Raw genomic sequence first — 23,811 nt, 5'->3', positions numbered from 1 at the left:
TTAAAGACAAGAGAAGAACAATGATGTCTCATTGAATAAAGTCATGAAAGGTTAAAATCGATATAGATGTTGTTATATACATCTGTACATAATATTTAACAATACCTTACATGATATAGCTAGTACATATTACTCTCGCCACAGCCAACCTATGATTGCCAAATCATACTAGAAGGTGATGTATCACTAAAATTCATTACTTTAAATCAAAGTACCCATTCAAGCAAGTCGGTGCTATGGACCGACTTGCTCGAGTGGATTTTTTGTGAATTTGTACCTACTATGCTCTTCACAAGTAGTTTTTTTAAAACTTGTTTCACCATTTCAATGTTATGGACGTTGTTCTAGATGGACATAAAATTGTTGTTATTTATAAATTGTTAAATCTTTATGGAGTGGGGATGTGACATCGTAAATTTGTGAATTTTAGATAATGCATTTCTGAATTGGTTGGAAATTTGTTTTCCATGGGAAATATTTACAACTATATATAAATATAACTAGGCAATCCTATTTTTACCGCTGCAGGTTATCTAAAATATCAAATTTGATTGTCTATTACATACAACTGTCTTTTGCAATATATTATTGTAAGTTACAAATTTTAAATATAGAAATTTTATGCAATATGTACGTGTTTCTTTGTGATTTTTTTACAATTTGTAATATCTATATTATATATATATATTCATCGGGATAAAGTAGAAATGTAACGATCAGCAGAGTTAGGTAAATGAAGGATGAACTCCTGTAAAATAAGGAGTATGACAAGATTGCTTAGTTACCTTTGAATTATTCATTTTAGCATACACACAATATATATATAAATAACGTTTCTAGTCAAATGACTTGTGAATATTTTATTTCCTATTTTTAATTATAACTACTTTAGACGTGTATAATGTAGTACATTGTATACCTACTTAGACACATAATTTTATAAAATCGATGTACTTATATGTAAATTAAAAGAAATTACGAGATTCCCTTGTTTTAATGTTTACATTTTTTGTAATACTGAGCTACTGATTTATTTATTTACACTTTTTGTTGCACCAAATACAGAAAATATTCAAAATAGTAAATTAACCGACATAAAAGGCGGTCTTATCGCTAAACAATTTTTATCCAGACTTTCTTTGGGTGGACCAAGAAAAAGAAAGATAAGAAAGGCGTAGGTAGGTAGCGAACGTAATAAAGACACATACACGTGTAAAATTATAGCCTATTAATGTGTTACATTACCTATTTTATTGTAAAGTTTCATTTAATTTCATTTAAATCCAAAACACGTAGAGTTTTTACGTGAGTTTACGCCACTTACGGTTTACGCTGGCAGGGCACCAGTGGAGGTAAATAAATTATGAATTTGTCATGATAGCTTCTAGGGAGATCCACGTGTAGGTTAACCAGACATGGTAAATTGTTTAGTCAAGGGAACAATTCCTTCCACCTGTGTGAGAGCCACAAACATCCTACCACCCATACTCACAAATTTTAGCGTTTATAATATTAGCAAGGTAGAATGATATCTAGTTAAAAATGGCTTAACCGTCACAGTAACACATTAGCCATATCCTGCATCCGTTAGGTCCAAGGTATCATGTTATCTTGCTTGTGAAATAAAACAGGTAATACATTTTTTAAAATTTATTCACACTTAGATATTTGAATGTGAATTATATTAACAAATTGTACATTATCACTATACACACAGTTACAGAGACTGAAGCCATATACGAACAGACATGATATAATATGAACTACTTCTATAGAACATTACCTACCTAAATTTAATTAAGGGCATCACACTGAGGAAACGTTCGCCTGCCATAAACATACTACCACTAGGTGCTGCTTAATAAATAACATTTAAATAGTCTGAATAAATTAACCCTCTATATTTATTGAAACGTGTAAATACATATTTATTTAGAAAGGAACGCACTATTGTAAGATATACTTTATAAACATTACATACTAAGTCGAAAATCAGAGTTAGTAACTAAAAACTTTCCCAGTATGGGCCAAATTACGACACACAATATTTTTACCCCTACCAAATGTAACATTATATCATTAAAAATAGTTCGTATTCTCATTTAAAAATTAGTTACATCAGATTTAGAAAAGTGAAGTTAAGAAATTTAGGACCATACAATGACATACTTTGTCGTAACCTCTCCATTAATGTGTGACGTCCTTCAGAATGCCTCCTTAAAAGTGGAAATTTTATATTACAATTTGAAACTCTCATACTAAATCGATCACATATAAACTGACGACATCAAATAAAAGTACAAATAGAGTTCGGCTTATATATTAAAAGAACTAATTGTTTTCATCGTAGCTCTACAATAAAGCAAATATATGTATTTGTACACACACAAATTTCAATTTAATTCTAAAACAGCGATGTCTAAAACTTTAATACTACATATAAATATAAGATAGCTCTCTTAAAGGACCTATTCAGGTAAAGTTATTAGACCTTTTAATGAGACTAAAACGCCAAAGGATATTTTGAACTTAACTTTCGATAAAGATATTTCATTAAGATATACATGCCGCATGAAGGTGATTCACTAAGCCTTCATTTATTAACAAAAATTAATGTATCCTACATATAGACCTTATATAAAATTATTTTGGTTGCAACCAAATCATATGCATATACAGAACATAGTATTATGATAATAAAGGAATTTCGTATCTTGTCACACAATAAATTTATTTAATTACAATATTTTTTCACTCTAATCACTATAGCATGGATAGCTTATAATACCTATTAAAACATACTGTGACTGTCTTAACACAGCAGATTTGAAGGTTATTACACAAAACGAAACAATAGAATTTTCATATGGAAACAATTATGACATTAGAGCTACGAAATTATATCTTAATTATTTATTATTATATCAATATTTGCAATGTAAAATGTATACTTTTGTTTAATACTATGCATAGTAAAAGGGAATGCAGATAATTTGACAGCATTCTAAAGTGTTTTGTTAATTACTTACAAAATAAATATAAAAATTTAGAAAGTTCAGTACAGTTCACAAACATCTACACAATAAATAGGTTTAATTCGTTGCAAATAATATATTAGAGGGTATAATAATTATTTCTTATTGCAGTAGTAAACATTACTGAGAGAAGTTAATCTTAGAGGCAGGGGATTCTCTCAGGGTTGCCCCCATGAGGTAATTAAGGCGAGGTTTTGCACATAACACGTCAAAAGAACGTATAGATGTCACCTATAATTATATTAATAATTTTACTTTATAGTTCTTTTCCATGTAAAAAGAATGGGTACAGTCGGCTATGTAAAGATACCCTTAGTTGTTCACAGCAAAAATGTATACAATAGCTTAACATTTAAAATTTAACAAGTTATACAACTAAAGAGAAATAAATTATGGTAATAATAATTGTTCACTTAAAAGATCACCGATTACAAATAACGTTTTATTCTAATCAAATGTAAATTATTTCAAACGTGATGTGAAATTATTATGCCAAGTTATTACTACTTGAGTGGTTGTATAGATAAAATAGATGTATATAAAGCTGACTGTGCAACTATAGGACATTGTTAATTTATGTAAATTCCGCGAAATCTGATTTGATACATATAGTTACTTTTAGGAGTTGAGATAAAGTAAAAATATATGTAAAAGGGTAAGAAATTCATGCACGCTGTTATAGAGTTACAGATATATTAAAAAGACACATAAATATAAGATTGTACTTCACATAGTTCGGTAATAATTAAATTTACGAAATTCACCGCTACTGGAGATAACGAGCTAAAAGAGACACGAGCTAACCTACAAACTAAATAGCATAACGACTCCGAACGTGGAGTCACGTCACCCCCACTTGTCCTTCGAGAAGACCACATAAGGCACAGGCGTAAAAGTAAGTATAATTTTAAGGCCAAATTATTTAGATACGAATAAAGTAGGGAAACGAAGGAGGACTCAGTTAGTTACAATAGTCCCATTTTTTATACAAATGAATGGCAAAGTAACTGACGGGCTACTGTGATATGAAACGGTAACCATCGCCCATCTACTTTAACAGAACTACGGACATCAAGTTAACATGTAAAACCCATACCACTTAACTTCACTAAAAACATCACGTTATCATATCACACTCGATACCACTCATGCTTTGCCATTCCAGAGAACTAAGATGTTATGCCTCTTGTTCTGTTATTTCAGTCAAACAGCTTATAAAACAAGCTGGTTCCACAAAAAAGTAGGACTGAGGTACCCAACAAGACGACTCTTAACAGTCTACCTCAAAACCATTTACCCTTGATACACAGAATCAAGTAAAATTTATATACAATAATTATTGCAAAATAGATAAAATACCTACCTACGAATATAACTTTAATATCTCTAAATAGTATAACGAGAAGTAGCTGTTTCCATCTGTCTATTTATTCGTTTAGGTACTTTTGAGCCACGCAATTTTAATATGATTTTCACTATAATTTACATAACTTCTTCCAGAATATTTATATTATACTAAATTACGATTACATATTATAGTAGAGAAAGTCTCAGAAATTTCGAAGATCTATTAGTAAACCCTTACATTACTAACGCTGGATAAACATTAAGAGATATGTGATTAAATTTCTTAGAAAGTCTACAGAAAATTCCGCAATGGTGTTTCTCTATACTCTAATGTTTATACTTAGCCTACAGTAACCTTTATATACTACTAAAAAATAATGGGATATTTACTACGCCATTTTACATAATATAGTATTCATTCTTATCCAATTAATTATGTTACATACATAGATGCGTAATTGATGTAGACAAAATTGCCTTTATGGCATATTAAAATGAATATCTTAGAAGATATCACAGACTACTAATTATTAATTACTCGCAGCGAAACAAGACCGCAACCTATATGTAGCACATCGTGAGTTATGTCTCACCCATATATACAGCAAAGATTTATAGCCGAAAATGAAGACATTTAGACATTGTATGTAAACATACTATAGTTATACGACCATCGTTACAGGTCTACATTTCATACAATATATTGATAAACATTAGAATATCACTGACTACTGAATAATCCCAACTGTACTACTTATTGTAAGTATACATAATGAACAACAATATATTCATGAACATTGCTATTCAGCAATGTTCATTGATATTCATCACTGACTATTGAATATAACAAACTGTAGTAATTATTGTAAGTATAAAAATGGAACTACAATATATTTATGAACATTACTGAATGTCACTGGCTATTGAATATACCAAACTGTAATATATAATGTAAGTATAAAAACAGAACAAAATATGTTTTTGAACATTACTGAATATCACTGACTATTGAATATACCAAACTGTAGTATTTAATATAAGTTTAAATATGGAACAATAATATAATCATTAACATTACTGTATATCACTGACTATAAAGTTTAAATATGGAACTACAATATATTCATGAATATCACTAATACTACTGAATAACCCCATTTGTAGTGGTCATTGTAAATTTACAATATATTCATATTAGTATTTTATAAGTATAAAACCAGAACCACTATACTACCATATACATAAATATGTAAAGGATTACTAAAGTATAGACATGAAAATTGATTGAAAACCGCAATTTATTTTCGGTAAAAGTATTATAGCAGAATTAAAATTTAGTCGTTATCATCAGAGTTCTAATAGTGGGCATATTCCCTCCCTAAACTAGTATCTACGCATAGCACGATTTAACACCCGACCAGACCCGCCGACAGGTCGGATCAACGTCGAGTCTTCAAATATAGGGCCGACCTAACTAAACTATTGCAACTAGTCTAATTTTCAGGTTTCCACACTATTTACTCAATATTTTTTTCAACTTCAATAAATTGGATAAGTATAGACAGACATGCAGAGTACGAGGTAATTAAATATTTATGTGTACCTTAATTTTATTTGATATTGGATTCTTATTAGATAAAAAATATATCACCTAATATTATTCATAATGAACATTTAGATGTCTGAATTATGCTAAGTATAACATCGTTTATTTTCTAGAAAATCAAAATGAAACATAAATTGTGATTCTTACACTTATGTATGTACTTAAGAGATGGAGATAGACAATATCCCGAGCGTTCTTAAGAAAGTATTCATTAAGATAATTCACTACAGAAATCTCGCAACGTCAGAATGTTTCTCAATTTCCAGAAACAATTTCCAATATACAAAAAATTCTAATTACAGTACTACATATTTGATTAATACGCCTTTTACGTACTTTTTTCTATATTTCCTACTAAACTAGATAAAATCTACAAACATTTGTATAAGTAATGATGATTAACTAGATTTCATCGATTTATATGTTACAACAATCTATAATTATAATTTAATTAATTTATAGCAGTCAGCATTTATGCAATTACAATTTTGGCCGGACATGTAAGAAACCTATTATATATATATTTCATTATGTGCAAATAAATTATTTCACTTCGTTCACGTGAAGCAAAAAGTTTTTATGAAAACGTGTACAGACGAATATGAAATTGACAAAGTTAAAATTTGTATGAAATACAGAAAGCTAATATTTGTTACATAATAATGCATAGACATACACAATATTAACACATACACATAAAAACAAGTAAATACCCTTTATAATAATTGACATTAAAAAAGTTATATCGTTGAAGTTTAAAAATTAAAAAGTAATCGAATTTCAACATTGGACGAACATTAGAATATAACTAATTACTTTTAAAATGTTATAACAGAAACGACATAATTAAAAAAAACTGAAACATTAAAAATAATTTCAGTTTTTTAGAATCGTAGATTTGATTAATGAAGAGAATGGTATCTTTATGGATCGTAATTATATCGTAGATTAAAATTGAATAGGCCTAAAATTATGTTTTAAAGTTTTCAAATATTTTATACCATCAAAATATAATTAATTACAGTTGAATGCGAATCTTGTATTGTAGTGTATTAGAACATGTTTTAATTAATTAATATTGAAAATTGTTTCAAGTTCTCAATTAACACATAGACATTACGAGATCCTGGACTACTCTTAACTGTAAATTTAAAAACACTTGTACTTTTTTATCATTACTAAAGGATTACTTCTAAAAATATATAACAGAGTACGGAGGCTTTAAAGTTTATAATTGAAATCGGATGAATCTATAAGAACACTACTTATACGACTATAGAATAAAGATAAAAGAATATTGGCTAAACAATAAAAGGATAACATGTACTAGTTAATAGTTTTTAAATAATATGTGCATAAGTAAATAATGATGACTAAAGGGTGTTATAAATTAAATAGTTTCTTGTTACTACTTCCCGACTCATGCTTCATTCCGTACTGACGGTTGACTTGACTTATGACAAGTGTCCGTAATAGATCTAAATGTATAAAAATATTTTAAATTGATTTGATTTGTTAAACACTAAAAAGTGAATACACACATATAAACCAGAAATGTCCCATTTGTATAATACGTAGTAATCTAAGGTAAATTACAAAACCTAACAATAGAAGTGCTTCTAGTTTAAAAACTATAATATAAGCATCCTATAACGTAACAATATGATATTTATTGGCAAAATATTGTAGTGAAGCCAATATAAATCTTAAAGGGTGCTACAATGACGAAATACGAGTGTGAGATAAAGGTTTACGACACTTATATAATGAATATTAAATATATACATACAAAATAGAGATTTCTTCATAAAAATAATTATTTACTTTTATCTTTTACCGAATCCAAAACGTTTTTAGATTTTGTATATGTTTGTATATTAGATGGTGCTCTGCGTTATTTTAACTATTCAGATACTATATTACTTTGTTGTTTTTTAGTGAATTGTAAGTGATTTTACAATATTACTAAATAACTATGATACCTTACAACTTCTTAATATTTTGGTATATTGCAGACCCATGAATTCGGTTTTAAAAAAATATTTAAAATATGTTTCTATTCCTAAGCCGAAAATGATATACCAGCCTAAACGTGATTGGTCGTATTAATGAAAATTAATATTTATCCCAAAGCAACATAATTGCAAATTGAATGAACACGAAAATTCAATTTTGGCACAGATGGCGCATATCATAGAGTCAAAATCATAAGATCCTTTTAAGAGTCCGTTGAAAAATCAACTTTACGGCTATTTTCTTAGAAAGTGTTTCGGTTCTATAAAACCTATCACTGCATTTCAGATTGGTATATCCTATCGTGCTAAACTAGTTCAAAGATATTCGCACTAACCCAATCCAATACGTTTTCTCTAACAATTCTATTTGATGGTTATTAAGTTAGAACTATAGAAATGTCATGTCGTTTAAAATGCAAAACATTTATTCATCATTAATTTAGAAGCCATTATCAGTTGTATTCGACAAAGTTAAATTATGTAGAGAACTGTCCACCTGTGGCCAAACTAAGTGGTATCCGTTGCCTATAAACCTATTTCGTACAATTAGGACTAGATGGCGCTGTATGAGTTGGTCAGATTTATTATGATTGTGAATAATTTCGTACGTTGTTCTAAATACTGTATGACAATTTAGAATAAAAGGACTGGTAATTTGGATTTATAAGTGCGATTATCTTTAAACTATTAAAAATTGTTACAAAAATAGTGTGTATATTCAAAAATATAACTCTGTATTATGTGTGATATAGTTACCACACTGCAGATAGAAAGGAGTTTTAAATTCCCAATATCTATTATCCCAGATACATGCGTTTATAATACCTATCCTTTTGGAGGTTACTGTTATTTCAATAACTAGTTTTTAGTATTCAGTTTTGACATATAATAGAACATCTGATTTGCAATGTTTTGTAAAACATCAATATGGATTACATTTTTAATAAATAAAGTTTTATGCTTTATAACTAAAAATATTTATATATTTACCACTTTGAAGGGATGTATAATGTAATTTATTACTTTTTACAAGGAAATGAGTTATTTGTTATGAAAGTCTAATAGCTAATAATAATTTTGACATTCTGAAACTCTTATAATTTTATTGTAAAACACTTTCGTTGTAACCTCCAAAAATAGTATATTTCATTTGATCTCTATTTAGATATTATTATGGAAGATTAATATGCATAATTATTTTTTTTATACGTCTTTCCTAAAGTTCATTCGTTTCCATGTCGTGACGTGACGTTAATAAACATTAATTATGCATATTAAGATATTTTAATTAGCAGATTGTAAATTAACATAAGACATTTTTGAATTTGTAGTTGTGTATCACTAGATTTTTGTTTTTTATAGGTATATAATTAATCCTGAACATTTTACGCTCCAATAATAAAAACAATGAATTCGTTAATCAGAAAATAATCAAAAACAAAATTTTGTCAAGAGTGCGATGCACGAGTTAGATAGTGCCAACTGATTTTGTCTGCATTACACTACTACAAATAAAAAAAGATATTTCAGACTGGTTTGTCTGTAAATTTAGTTGTGGCAAACGCCGAGTGGGTTAATAGACTTTAGGAGATAAATCACTGCTCTGAATTGTGTTTTTACATAGGTCGTCCATGCTCGTACAGCCGCGGTCATCTTATAGCTAGTATGGGAAGCTGAATAGGTTTCAGGTGGCCACTTCCTCGTTGGTTGCGTCGAATTCGAGCTTCACGTCTCCGCTGAGCCCTTCAACGTCCACCTCGTTCTCTGATGCGTTCAGCATATTCAAGGTGACCTGTAAACCGAAAAATCCTCGTTATGTATCGTATATAGTAAAAATTTAACACAGTTATTAATAATTTTGTGTACACATTGTAATGTAATTTAGAATACATTTCTTTAAATTCGAATCCTAGAGACGGAAATAAAAATAGGGCCAGGTAGAAAATGAAATGGGAAGTAAAGTTATCTCGAAAGTTACATCGAATTAAAGTTATAAATGGGTGAAAATGGAGAAGAGTTGCAAATTGTAGAAACCAATGTATTACAATATTAGTATAACAGCCACATAAATTGTAATTTTAGAATAAAGGGCTTTTATAAATTATTATTGTTTAAATTAAGCATTCAGTTCATGTATACAAAATTATTGTGTATAAAAAATTCACTTTAGACCGTAATCGAATTAAAATATGTAACTTGTACTATGATTACTCATGATCACTTTACAGATATTTTTAAATACTTATAGTATAATTTTATTTTAATTCGATCTAAAGTTGAATTGCTTTTAATTGTGCTAAACAAACACTTGTATTGTTTGGTAGTAACAATTGATTTGAAAATAGCTAAAATTATAATATCAAGTACGAAATAGTGTGTAACTGTACCTTTGGTATTTTTAGCTATAATCATTCAAATTGTACCATTAAAAATCTAATAACACTTTAACTACATATACTATACTACAACACTCAATAAACATAAGAATACACGTACATTTTAATATTGAACGATAAAAATATATGTACAATGTACAGTCGTAATGGGTATACAAGTTCAAACTTAATTACTATTTATATAACGAAAGTAGATTATAGTTTCGTCATATAAATAGTAATTATCATAATCACTCTTCTAAGGTAATGTTTAAAGATATTAAGTATCTATATCACTGTAATAAAGTCCTTTTTTTTATATTTTTGTATACATTCTCATTACGACTATAGTTCCACAAGGGTATATGTAAATCAATGAATTTTATTATCAATATACACAATAAAAAAATGCAATAATACATTCATATTAACCTTGAAGCGTGGAGCTTTCAAAGAAATTTTATTTATCGGAAGTTTAATGATAATAACCCTTGACTAACTCCATAGCGCCATCTAGTCCCAAGCTAAGCTTGGATACTAAATAAGTAATAGAAATGCTTAAATACATTTTTTAAATACATGTATAATATACATAGAAATCAGCCAGACGAATACAAACAATTGTAAGAAATCAAATATTTACACCGTGCGAGGAATCGAACCCGCAACCATCGGAAGAAAGGGGTGTGCTAAACCGTTGAAACACCGAGGCCGAGGTAGTAGTAAAAGTCGAAGCGGGGTGTATAATTGATATTTGAAGTGAATAAAAAAAATATCAGTAAGTTTAATATGTATAAATATCCAACAAAAAGGAGACTGTAAATTACCTCAGTCTCAGGCCTCAGAGGCCAAGTAGCTTACTTTGTAAGCTTTATTAGGGAGCACATTAGGCAATGAGATTTCAGGATAAGAAGCATCCCATATTAGTCCCCTGGAATAGCAACGAGTGAATGGTATCACGGGTATCACATAATACCGTGATGTTCGTAGTGCTACTCATGTATATAAGCTACAGTCAGAACTTACCATCAGGTGAGCCGTCAGCTTATCCAATATTCATACCCAATGATGATCCAATATTAATAAATAAATAAAATGTCATACTCGTGAACGAGTGCTACTTGTAGGGACAGGTCTGCTCTTATCACTACGACTGATTTAATCTTATTGTGTATATTTATTTAACCCTAATAAATTAGTGCTAGTTGGTAGTTTGTATTCACGTTTCGACTTGAAAATGTGAACTTACAAGGATTATTTAAAAGAGCAACACAGAAGTTTCTTGCTCGTTCTTCTTGTAATGCTTTCCGAATGAGCGATAAATTAAAATAAATGTTATGATTAATATATATATAAGTGCCTAAATTAAGTTTATTTCAGGAAAGAAAGGATCTTCTATTCTATTCTAAAAATAAACTTAGAACTCCACGCGTCAAGATTATGTGTACATGACATACGTAGAAAATGTCACCGCAGCGTAGCTCGTAGTCGTTTTTCCTCTGTGATGTAGTCACCAGAAGATTAGAAACATTCTTTGTTGCCATAGTGGTAGACATACGGCAATAAACAATATTTCCAACCCGCTAATGCTAGTTTTCATCGGTGGGACAGGGCAGTATGAAGACGTCGACGTCGAGACCTAAATTGTTCAAATTTAACAGTTTCATGTTTGTAGCACATACCTAATTATCATCAAATTGAAAAAATCTATGATACTGCATTTAAAATCTCATGCATAATTCTGTAATTTTTATATAAAGTATCCTAAACTGCAAATAATCTTAGACATATTAATATTTGCATGTTGAAAACAATCACGCTATAACTGGTGAACGAATTCAAAAGTAAATATACTATAATACAGTATCTTAGACAATCAAACGTGTGCTAAAAAAATAAGTGCAAGTAAAACTAATTACGGCACGAGACAAACTACATTTTGTATAAACTACGCTATAGTACAATTCAAAACTAATTAAACTTCTATTATAACTAACGATAAAAATAAAACAGGTAGCAAATAATAATCTATGACTTTAGCTGCCCGCTTTACACGACACGTTCTTTCACGCAGGATAACCAGCGCGCGCAATCGTGAGTGATTGTATTTAACTATTCTTTAAGTTCACTCTTTCGCGCGTGATAACGTATGTATATGTTTCATGTGTATGCGTAGGATTCATTCATGTCATTTCACTTTCATTTAAAAAATATCTATAATCCCTAGATTTTAATTTTCAAAGACATGTTTAAGATTTATAAATTATCGATAACTCTATAATTAAGTATTACAAAAAGACGGTAAAGTACACACGATTGCAGGACTCGTGCGTGAGCTGGAGGCGCGTTGGGTCTTTGTCATTTATCTTCATCTACTATTACATGCTTATTCTCTCCTACGTGAAAGCCGATTCGCGTGAAATAGCGTACATATAAAGGCAGCGATTAACATCTATGGTAACACCATAACGTACATGCAACAATCTAGTGCGGGCGAAGCTCTTTAAAACAAACTTCACTAACGAAAAAATAAGACAGCACAACATCTATAACTCATGAATTCTAAGTCTGTTAGTGAATGTTTGAACCTCGGCGTTCTTTCCTATAACGTTCTGTGTGTTGATCACGCTCAGTGTGGATGCTACCTGTGGAGTCTGCGGCTGGCTGTGGCTCGTCACTGTACTGCTTACCTGTCTTACAGGTATACCTGCATCCTCGAACGCTTTCTTCTTAAGGGTTGTGCGAATTTGAGACCTGCAATATGCAGGACCCGATGTTATCTATCTATGTATATTAGCAATTGCCATATGTCTTACAAGTTTTTTTTTATTAAATTAAAATAACTCACGGCCCACGTGATGGTGAGTGGTAACCGTGGACTATATGCATGTGTATGTAATAGGTACTCTCTCAATCGATTCCGGACGACAAACATTGTACAAAATATGCCTACGTATCTTGTATTTCTTTATCTTAACTAAACCCTTCCTTCCATCATATGGTGGATGGTGGATATTAACTTGTTGCATTCCAGTAAAATAAATAAATTGTCACACCACTGCACAATGACACCACATATACCATGGGTGGGATATTGGATACAGGATATTGTTTGTAATCATTGGAGAAGTCCTCAATCAGTAAAAGTAAACTTAAAAAAACCATATTTATGACTATTTCTAGTGATATATTTGCTAGAGACAACTGCAAAAAAAATTAACAGAAGAAAAATCACTAAGATTATATCGAAAATATATACATACACTAACAATTGTTTATTTAATTTAATATCAATACTCCAACCATAGGTGGTTAAGTTGTAGAGTGGTAAAATGTTGCTTAAATAGAAATTACCTTTCTGTAATGTTAAATTAGATATGTTATGTACTTACACAGTCCTACTCTTAATGTGTTGACTGAGTTTATTAAGGTCAACTGCAAATCGATGTACACACAGACGTAACATTTCAATTTCTTCCTCTGTCCATTTCCCACTAGAAGTTTAATATACATTTTAATTACATTCCATCCGGCATACTCGTGAACGGATGCTGAATTTGAGAACTGGTCTGTTCGGAATACGAACACTGATTAGAATATTTTCTTTTGACAAAATTGTAATAGCATTTCCTGGTGTTCACTCTATTCTCCCAAATTTAAATTTAAAAATGAACCTGTATTATTGCAAACATGTACAATCATATTTGAAAACAATACGTGCTGAGTTTCTTGTAAGTTCTTCTCAGCTCGCAAGCACTCCGACTGACGGTAGATTTGACACTTCATAAAAGTTTAGAATTGACCTACATGAATAAAAATATTTTTATTTATTTTGATTTGATTGATCCATTATCATTTTTATAAAAAAAAATGAATATAATTATGACAAAACAGTCCATTTCTCAATACAGTAAATAGCTGAAATATACATATGCATATCTTATCCTATTAATATTATAAACGAGAAAGTTTGTGAGCATGAATGTTTGTTACTCTTTCACGCAAAAACTACTAAACGGATTTTGATCAAACTTTACAGTACCTAATATAGCTTATGCATCAGAATAACATATAGGCTATAAATTTTACGAGGGCGAATCCGCGAGACACAGCTAGTATACAATATTACAAAAAAAAAATCAACTTAAATGGGGGTCCATTTAAGTCTAAAAATGTCATTAGACAAATTCAAACTATGAGTTTGCAATTTTCCTGGCTAACCCAGATTCTGACCCGGAAGGGGATTGTCAGGTTTGCTTCTGGCTTCATGAGGCGCAGGTCCGATATTTTATTGTAAGACACAAAATCTTCAGGGATGGGCAGTTGGCCTCCCTTGCCCCACCCCCTTTGGCGAACCTATGTATATTATATATATTATTCACGAATAATGAATGAGAAGACGATTATTAGCAATAAGGGTGAACCCCATTGCTAGCAATGTCGGTAATGTGCTGCGGCGGGTTGCAAATCCGACCACAAAATGGGCGTCACCAAGGAGTGTCGCCCGCCGAAGGCCCGTGCACCGGCACCGACCAGCGGCCAGGCGGTTCCGTCGTAAATTGTCATTTGCCAACAAGGCCTCACTGACCTGACTTTATGCTCATCATCATCTCATCTTATTATCCTCCACTGGTGTAGGGTCATAATCATAATATGGGTGGGATATTATAATAATATATCCTTAATAAATTTATTTATTTATAAATAAAAAAAAATAGACCAGACTCACATTATAAGGTTCAGCCCGGACGAACTGTGCGACGGCGCTGTTCGATTCTTTAAATGCGCCAATAGAACTGCGCCGTCGACAGAAACCTTTTAGACTGCTATCGGAAATATGTGCGCAGGGTCAAAACGAACTAAAGATTTCGTAATGTAGACATATATACATAGGGTATAGGATTACACGCGCAGGCGCGTCCACGCCCAACTTGTATAATACAAAGTTACAGGGGAAGGCTTTGTCTATGGCAGCAGCCATTTGCTACATTTACAAAGCGAATGAAGTTTAGTAATTGCTTTAATAATAAGGCCTAGGCATGAAAGTCTTAAAAAATATATCATATTACAATACTTCTGCCTAAATGAACAGTTTCTGATGACATGACCACACCCTAATTTTCTTTGAATTGCACTACCACAGATCTGCAACGGAAGTATTATTGTAGGAATGATGACCATACTTTTTCATCAAACAACCTCTGCTCCTATTTAGTAACAATCCCTTCTCCCTGGTGTCCCATAATAAAGACTTTCTTAATGGAATATGAAAGAATAGTGACCTTTACAGTCCATCAATCTTTACAGTTTTTTAATGTATAATAAATTAAATGGTACTAGATAGTTATATTTCTAAGCAAAAACAATGAATACAATACAAAATGTGGTCAGATGACAATAGAAAGGATGCGGGGTCATTATTGCTCCAATGGTACAACCACCGGCGTGATGGATTATACTGGTGGTCACCAGGAGAGGATTATAAGATGAGCAAGAGGTCAGGTTTGTTAGCCTATTGCGGCAAATTGACCACTATTCGTCTTAAATAATGGATTCCAGCGGAAGCCGCACAGAGATCAACGTCACATTGTTCATAGCTAGCATTGTGGGTCATTAATCAATATTACACCATTTACCTCCTGCGATAACAGACTAGCTGGCTGGGCCCCAGTGGAGGATGTCAGGATGAGTATATAGTCGGGGTAGTTATCCTATAATTACTGTTTCATCAGGAATTAACCACAATGGATTCCAGAAAAAGACAATGCTATCAGAGGTCAGGTCTAGTCCACATTAATCATAATTCCCTACCTGGGGGTAGGATACTGGAGACTTGACTAGATTCTTGGTGTGTGAACAAAGGATAAAAAGAAATCAATACTTACCCCGGCTGTGAATCTCCCATCGGGTGCAGCAGCATAGTCATATCAGACAGTTTATTGAATGCAACCCCGGCCTCACGGAAGATCTCTCCGACCTAAGAAATAGAAAATATTTTGGCATTGTTAAAAACTTTTTAAATATAATATTAAAGCTTGATATGAGTAGAGAGAGAAATGTATCTCAATGGGCAACTTTATCACAACTGACTTATAGCTGGTGACGCCAGCAATTCTTTATGTACAATGAACTAAAATCAATGCGGTATGCGCATATTCCCTAGTAACTGCACCTTACTGCAGCGGCGCTCGTTCAATAATGCAGTTGCACTGCTCTAAACCAACGCCCAGACCAACAGCCGATACGCGCTCAATCGACCCAGTAAGCCTTGCACTTGCGCTGTATCGTTTATTAAAATCAATGCACTCTATGCACTTGGTAAATGCTGAGTAATTCGAACTCACCTTTGCAGTAGAATTGTTCATATTTGTACCAGAAAATTCTATTAAATGTGCAGAATTGTGTGTCTCTTAAATGGAAAAGTAATAATTATGTATATCAACAACAAACCAAATTAATTCACAACCTAAAGCATATATATATATATATAACATACAATAGTTTTATTAGACGAAAGAACAAACGAGCTAAAAAAACTATGTTGAAGGATGGATGAGGGGTGAGGGGTGAAGTAATGTGGAGCGCAGATCAAACAGCCTTTTTTTTCAGATGTGGGTATAAAATGCACAGTAGTATTTACTCTATCATAATTGTCAATGTCAATAGAATTGAGAGTACTCTGTGGCCAAATATTTTGGTGCAAAGCCTAGGACATGTCCGTATACAGCCTTAATTAACTAAAATTGATTAGGATTTCATTAAAGTATTGTTTACTACACATAACATTTTCATATTGTCGTATAATAAACTATTGTATGAGAATAAATGTCCACAACTCTATAAATCAATTATTTATAGTGCATTTATAGACAATAACGTCAAACGTTTAAATATTAAATTTGAACTCAATTGTTTAGCGATTTAGGTCACCACCTTATTTTAGATGCGACCATTTAAAATAAAGTATTAGTTAAGGGTTCAATTTCACTCAAATTATTAGCGTTGCGCACTGAATGTCTCTTCTGAACGTCTTTTCTGACAACTTGTCGCTATAACCCCGCCACATGACATAACATGCCACAATTATATAAAAACGAAGTGTTGGTAACATTACGTTGCTGGACCTGAGTGTAATAATGTAGTGGCGCCCCCAATCAACTTTCTTACGATAGCGGCGAGAATTGAAATTTCATTTAGTTAACAAAACAATATTTTTCGTTGCCTAAAACATATACACTATAATCTATTTTTTTTTATCACGGAGACTAAATAGACAAGTATAAATCGACAATAAATGTTTAATTTTCAAACAATGTTACCAGCTGTAGCGGATTAGTGCTGTATTAGTTAGTTTAAAATATACTGATTGTTCTTTAAAAAAATCTTTTCTTTATTCTATATCATTTCTAAACTTTTCAGGCTATTGCTTCTCTGAGCAAATAAATAAAATTTTAAGTACGGGCATAACGAAGAAAATCATAACTCAACTGAAAATTGGTTTCGAAAATTAGGACACCCAGTAATCCAAAATAGACTGCATCTTCTTGTTAAGGAATATCATTCTTTAATGAATAATCTGTAAATACTTAATATACATCTTAATTGCTATAACTGACTTTGTGACTCCTTTGATTTTTTAATTTTTCGTGCTAGGGTGTGTTTTGAGATTGGCAACCCTACCATGGTCATGAATAAATAAAAAAAAACAGAACGTGATAGATGTGTATTGTGTGTAAGCCTGAAAAGATATTTCTAACTTGACTTATACTTTTATATAATGAAAACATAAACAATCACATTGTTTGAATACATTAAGTTAACCGTTATAAAATACAGCTTTGTAAATGCATAATTGTCCGTTAGTGTTGTATATCAACCAACAGCGTCACTACGCCACGCCTGCCTTGTTGACTTGGAGATGTCCTTAAAAAATTACATTAACTTGAAAACAATACTTTGCCAAAATACGTAGCATTAACATGAACTTGATGATGCGCTAATCCAACGCGTTTCAATTTCATCTTGTGTTCTCAATTTTTTTTATTTATGATGGAAGTTTTTCTAATTTTATCACTAATTTATGTGGCTCTGGCATATGATAAAGGTGAGTTAAATATTTTTGTAACATTTTGTTATTCCTTTAAATCACACGCCTTTTTGGCCTAATTTGGCAACAGTATTAATTACAGGAAACAGTATTAATTAAAATAAATAATGATAAAGAAAATTATTTTAATACAATTAGAATTGAACATAAATAATTAATTATAAATAATCCTGGGTATATTATGCAAGCTTAGCAGAGCTTCTGTAGTTATTGTAAGGCAACTGGCAGACATGCTTAAATATTTGTTTACATTATAGACTTAGTAGAACATCCAGGGTAATGTAATCAATTATGTACAAATGTTTTGAGGAATGAACAACTGTTGAATCAGGCAAATACAATTGTATAATCAGATACTTTAAAAGAAAGTAATTAGATTTTAATTTTTTTTTACGTAATTGTGCAAAAGAAAAATCAAATATAAAATAAGGGCTCGGTCAATTAATCCCAGGATATAAAAAAGAAAAAAAAACATTTTTGTACAAGTTTCTGTTTCACTTCTAGCATCTTTCTATGGCGCCAGCTACATATCATATCCACTTCAAGAAGCAAAGGGTGTAACAGACATTAGTTTTCGGTTTCGTACCCACTTATCCGATGCACTATTGTTGCTTGCCGCTGGAAAAACTGACTACTGCATGGTAAGTATGTTTTTATTACATTTTCCATTATAGCAATCAAGTTTCATTTTGTTTGTACATATTTTTACGTATGATAATGTTATGGTTCACCCGCCTGCGCTAACGGCTTACATACGCTAGCGGGGCACCAGAGGAGGATGATGAAATGAGTATGAGGTTAGGTCAGTTAGCCTATTGTAATAAATTCTTGGTGAATTTGTTCTAGTTTCCCGGGGGAAATGTGTAGTGGTTAATCTGACTGATGTACTATACATTGCTAGCAATAAGATCATCGGTCCATGTTACTATGCTCTCCTTTCCCCCCCGTATGTACATTAAAGTAAGATTATTAATTCCAGCCAATAAAATGACATTTCCAGTGTTGCAGGATTTTAGTCCATAAAATAAAATAAAAGACTTAAAAAAATATTTAAAGAAGGCCTGAAGGACACCATTTACTTTTAAAGTTTACATATAAAGTTTTATATGTAAATTTATTAATTTCTTGTCAAAGAATTTATTATAGTGTATACCAGATAAATACATCTTTAATTGTTGTATTTTGTTTATAAGACTTATGTTTCTTTTCTTTAGTCTACTCTCTGTCTTTGATTAACCCAAAGCCAGATTAGTTGCTCGAAGGGTATAATAAGCTGTGTAGTTATGTTACATCTAATTCTTGTACTATTGTTGTAGATACGTCTAGAAAGTGGCCGATTAAAACTGCACATAAACCTGGGAGCTGGTGAAAGTGAATTATCATCTCCTAAAGGGGTTTATCTAAATGACACCCAGTGGCATCATGTTAGTATAGTGCGGAGAGAAGCCAATCTCACTATGAAGGTAATTTAATCATACATATAAACACTATAAGCTAATATTCTTAATATTTCAAAGCATAACAGTGTATATATAGTTCTCATACTGAGACACAGCATTTTTTATAATACCTATATAAATATAATGCTTAGAAAAGGCCATTAGAAATAATAGAAATAATCTTTATTCAAATATTAATAATAATAAATAACGCTGGACAATTAACACACCAAGATCTAGTCCCATGGTAAGCATAGTTAGTGTTAAGGGTCATAGAAATACTATTTTTATCAAAATTACAAATAATATATACATAGAAATCACCTAGACTGATATAAACAATATAAATGTTTACACTATGCAAGGAATTGAATCCTGGACCATGAGACATAACTGCTATACTTAACAGCAAGCCTATAAGCAATTATTATAATTAGTTCTCAAATACAAACCTATATAATGGTCAATTTGAATTAAATTTGTTTTATTATTTATTCTACTTTGTTGCATTAGAGGACAAATATTATATATCCTAGGGAAAAAAGAAATTCTAATACATTACCTTGTTAGTCATCTTGTCAAAACATCATTTATCATGTAGTAAATTACAGGTGGATGAAAGTGCAGTCAAAAAGAAATTACCAGGTAGATTTTTTGAGTTGAACATACATTTTGGATTATTCCTGGGTGGCCAGGGCGATTTCTCAGAACTATTCCTTGGTCACATGGAGAATTTTCGTGGTTGCATGGAAGATGTGAGTATATAAGAATAATGTAATTTATACTTACAATATAATATATTTATATATTAATCGTCGTTAAATATAAATATATAATAATATATTTATATTTAACGACGAATTTGCAAGTAATGTTGTTAATATTTTCTTGTAAATGATATGTATGTAGCAGTTAATTCCTTTAAGTTTTTTATTATGGCTGTAAAGTCGAACGAGCCGATGTGCCACTTAATATTATAAACTGCTGACCACTAACTTTTACAGGATTACTATGTGTTGTAATAAACATATTTTATGTTTAATGTTTGTTGCCATATTTCTTTCTGCAGACATATTGCTATTTGCTCGAACTAAACTTATCCAATGGGAATGCATTATCTGTACATAAATGTTTGTATGGGCTATATTTTTAGCAATTTCACCTATATTGTTTATTAGATCGGCAGTTTAAAACTATTATAAGGGGTTCAAATCTTGCGTCCAGGCATATCAAACTCTCAGTATGTGTGGTAGTAATAATTACAATATGTTTTACAATTATGTTGCTGGAGATATCATAGTAATTTTGATCGGATTGTAACATGCGAAAAAACGAAATTTAATAGTATTGCACATCTCCTATCTTTGTTAATAGGTTTACTATAATGGCGTGAAGATAATAGATAAAGCTCGAAGTCGTACCGGTTCAGTCCATGTGGAGGGAGTCACATGGAATTGTGCTCCTGAGTTCGACGCTGACATAAACTCAGATATCAGTTTTGTTGATGAAGGAGCTTATTTGATTTTGCCTAAAATTAATTCTAGAGCAGGTGGAAGGTGAGGTTTTTGTTTTTTAATTTACTTAAACTAGGCGCTCTGTACGCATGAATTTTTTTTATGCAGCTATACGGTAGCTTGTGTATTTTTTCGATTCTATTGATTATTTATGTAACCTATAAAGTTTGATTCCATGTTGTGTACCTACTTACCGTAATAATAATTTTTTTTGTTAATATTTTTTTATTTCACAACAATTTAAGCATTAAAGTATTATTTAATTACATACAGCAATTAGCTACAGACGTTCTGGTTGAGTTGAGAGATCGAGTATCTTTTGAAGTCGGTAAATTGTTTTCTGTGAAAACAATTACGTGGGTTTATATTCGGTATAAATTCTTTTATCTGGATGAGTCATTTGATGTATGGAACAAAGAATCATGGTAGTATTTATATTCGTGGCTTACCGTATTCCTTATATAGATATTTAAAAAAGATTATAATATTTATAGTTAATTTTATCTTGTTCATTATTATAATCTGCTATTAATATTAATTAATAATAATAATATATGACCTGATAGTGAAAATAAATTTATGGCTTTATTTTCATGTCTTATAAAAATAGTAGATATATTATCTAACATTCTTACGATAGTGGGTAAGTAAAGGGTGTAGAGTAGACCTATTTACAGTACCTATTTTGTTACTTCTAAATTGCACTTGGTCCACAATAATAATAATAATAACTACATTACAATTCATACAGAGCATGTGTTATGACTACTATACAACAAATATAAAAATTATACTTAAATACATTTTTTTTCTAAAACATACATAAAATACTTCGAAAACAACCATACTAATTTTACTCATGAAGTCTAATTATTGTATTTCATTTTTCGGAGACGCAATCTATTTATGTCAAATCAAATAACAATAATAAAATAAATCATCCGACATTTTATTACTAGTAGTAAACTAATTAACTCAATTGTAGGATGATTAAACATATTTATAAACTTTCGTTTACCTATATGTTGGCCCATAATAACTTTAGATTCAAATCAAATCAAAATATTTTTAACATCTGGCTATTCTTTTGTGGACTCCCGCGATAAAGGTTCGCCTAATGCAGGATTTAATATTAAATTTCATTGTTATATTTGTAAATTTCTAAATAAATAATATATTCTGCAAAAATTTCAAGTTATTTCCTCCATTCGTTATTACTATACTTAAAAATTTAACGCACTAACGTACGGTTTCCATCTCTTTACGCTTCTTCACGATTTAACGATTGTATGCAGAGCTAAATGATAGCTTTATGTGGCTTGTAATTACAGCGTTTGCTGGATCATTATAACATTGTGTTTAATAATATAATCTTTCTGTCTACCACGACAGGACCTAGGTTCAAATAGTTAATACTAGAACAATAAAAATTTAACTCAAATTTTATACTTGCGGGAGTGTGTCTGTTGCCTGTTTGTTTGTATCTATATCTATCAACATTGCATACATGTATATGTATATATTAGGGATAACATTTATTTTTATCTAAGAAAAAGCTGAAAGACGTAGGTAACAGCTAGTAAAAATGTAGTAAATTTCCAGATGGCATATTGAATTCAAGACGATAACCCAAAATGCGATAATATTGTACAACGCGGGTGGCGGTCGCGGTTCCGATTTCCTCGCTGTAGAGATCTTAGAGGGAGTGGTACGTGTGAAGATGGCACGCGGACAGATTGTCCACACGGTCAGGATCAACGATGGACAGTGGCACAAGCTACATATGTCCTTCAATCCATCGTTAATTGAGGTATGTATAGTTTTATAATTTTATTAATACTCTCTGACTTGTTAAGTTTTATCTGTCGTTATTCTATTAGTGTATCCAATAATGATATGTAAACAATGAAACATCTATTCTTAAAATAGAATCTATAAAACTATTTTAGTTACATATTTTGTAACTATAGTTTAATCGAAAAAATAAAAAAAAAAACAAAAAACAGCCCGACAATTCTATTCAGTATTTAAATGCTGAGCGTCTTTATAAAAGTGTTGCTGTAACAATTAATTGCGATTCTTGGCGTAAATTCTTAGTACAGTGTTTAAATTATGACTACTATGACTGGTACATTTAAAATAATTGTCTTTATAAAACAAAAATTCTTTTAAATATTGCTTGCGACATTTATTTTTTTAAGTGCAATGTTATTAATGTACTACTAAATAATACTAAAGACACGTGACTAGTACTTCACAGGAGAATATCAATTCTAACTTATTGTTACTTAGTTTATTCACATGCGATTATTATGGCAAACACATGTTCTTACCTCTAAATTGTCATCTATGTATAAATAAATTATTAGATTA

General features: G+C 30.9%; 2 protein-coding genes across 5 annotated transcripts in view; one reads left to right on the top strand and one right to left on the bottom strand.

Moving 5' to 3' along the window:
- Positions 1-6,890: 6,890 nt before the first annotated feature.
- On the bottom strand, positions 6,891-16,918 carry LOC131853132 (chromatin complexes subunit BAP18-like). Of its 4 annotated transcripts, none has more exons than XM_059203952.1 (5): positions 16,723-16,918; positions 16,264-16,355; positions 13,771-13,872; positions 12,967-13,132; positions 6,891-9,795 (listed from the first exon to the last, which is right to left on the bottom strand). In XM_059203952.1, the coding sequence occupies exons 1-5, from the start codon at positions 16,741-16,743 to the stop codon at positions 9,688-9,690; spliced, it is 489 nt and encodes a 162-aa protein (XP_059059935.1). In that variant the 5' UTR covers positions 16,744-16,918; the 3' UTR covers positions 6,891-9,687. The 4 variants fall into 4 exon arrangements, with proteins under 4 accessions (XP_059059935.1, XP_059059936.1, XP_059059938.1 ...); XM_059203953.1 differs by having other exon boundaries at positions 13,024-13,132; XM_059203955.1 differs by having other exon boundaries at positions 13,069-13,132.
- Positions 16,919-18,107: 1,189 nt separating this feature from the next.
- The window catches only part of LOC131853124 (chondroitin sulfate proteoglycan 4), a 28,370-nt gene continuing 22,666 nt past the window's right edge, over positions 18,108-23,811 (top strand). Inside the window, exons 1-6 of the mRNA XM_059203938.1 lie at positions 18,108-18,482; positions 18,990-19,126; positions 19,802-19,948; positions 20,536-20,679; positions 21,299-21,480; positions 23,041-23,248. Of these exons, the coding sequence (XP_059059921.1) occupies positions 18,425-18,482; positions 18,990-19,126; positions 19,802-19,948; positions 20,536-20,679; positions 21,299-21,480; positions 23,041-23,248 (876 nt within the window). The 5' untranslated portion in view covers positions 18,108-18,424. The remainder of the gene's footprint in view (positions 18,483-18,989; positions 19,127-19,801; positions 19,949-20,535; positions 20,680-21,298; positions 21,481-23,040; positions 23,249-23,811) is intronic.

This window comes from Achroia grisella, unplaced genomic scaffold (assembly GCF_030625045.1).
Source record: "Achroia grisella isolate CSIRO2021 unplaced genomic scaffold, CSIRO_AGI_Agris_v1 utg874, whole genome shotgun sequence".
NCBI lineage: Eukaryota > Metazoa > Arthropoda > Insecta > Lepidoptera > Pyralidae > Achroia > Achroia grisella.
This window is presented reverse-complemented; position numbering and strand designations above follow the sequence as displayed.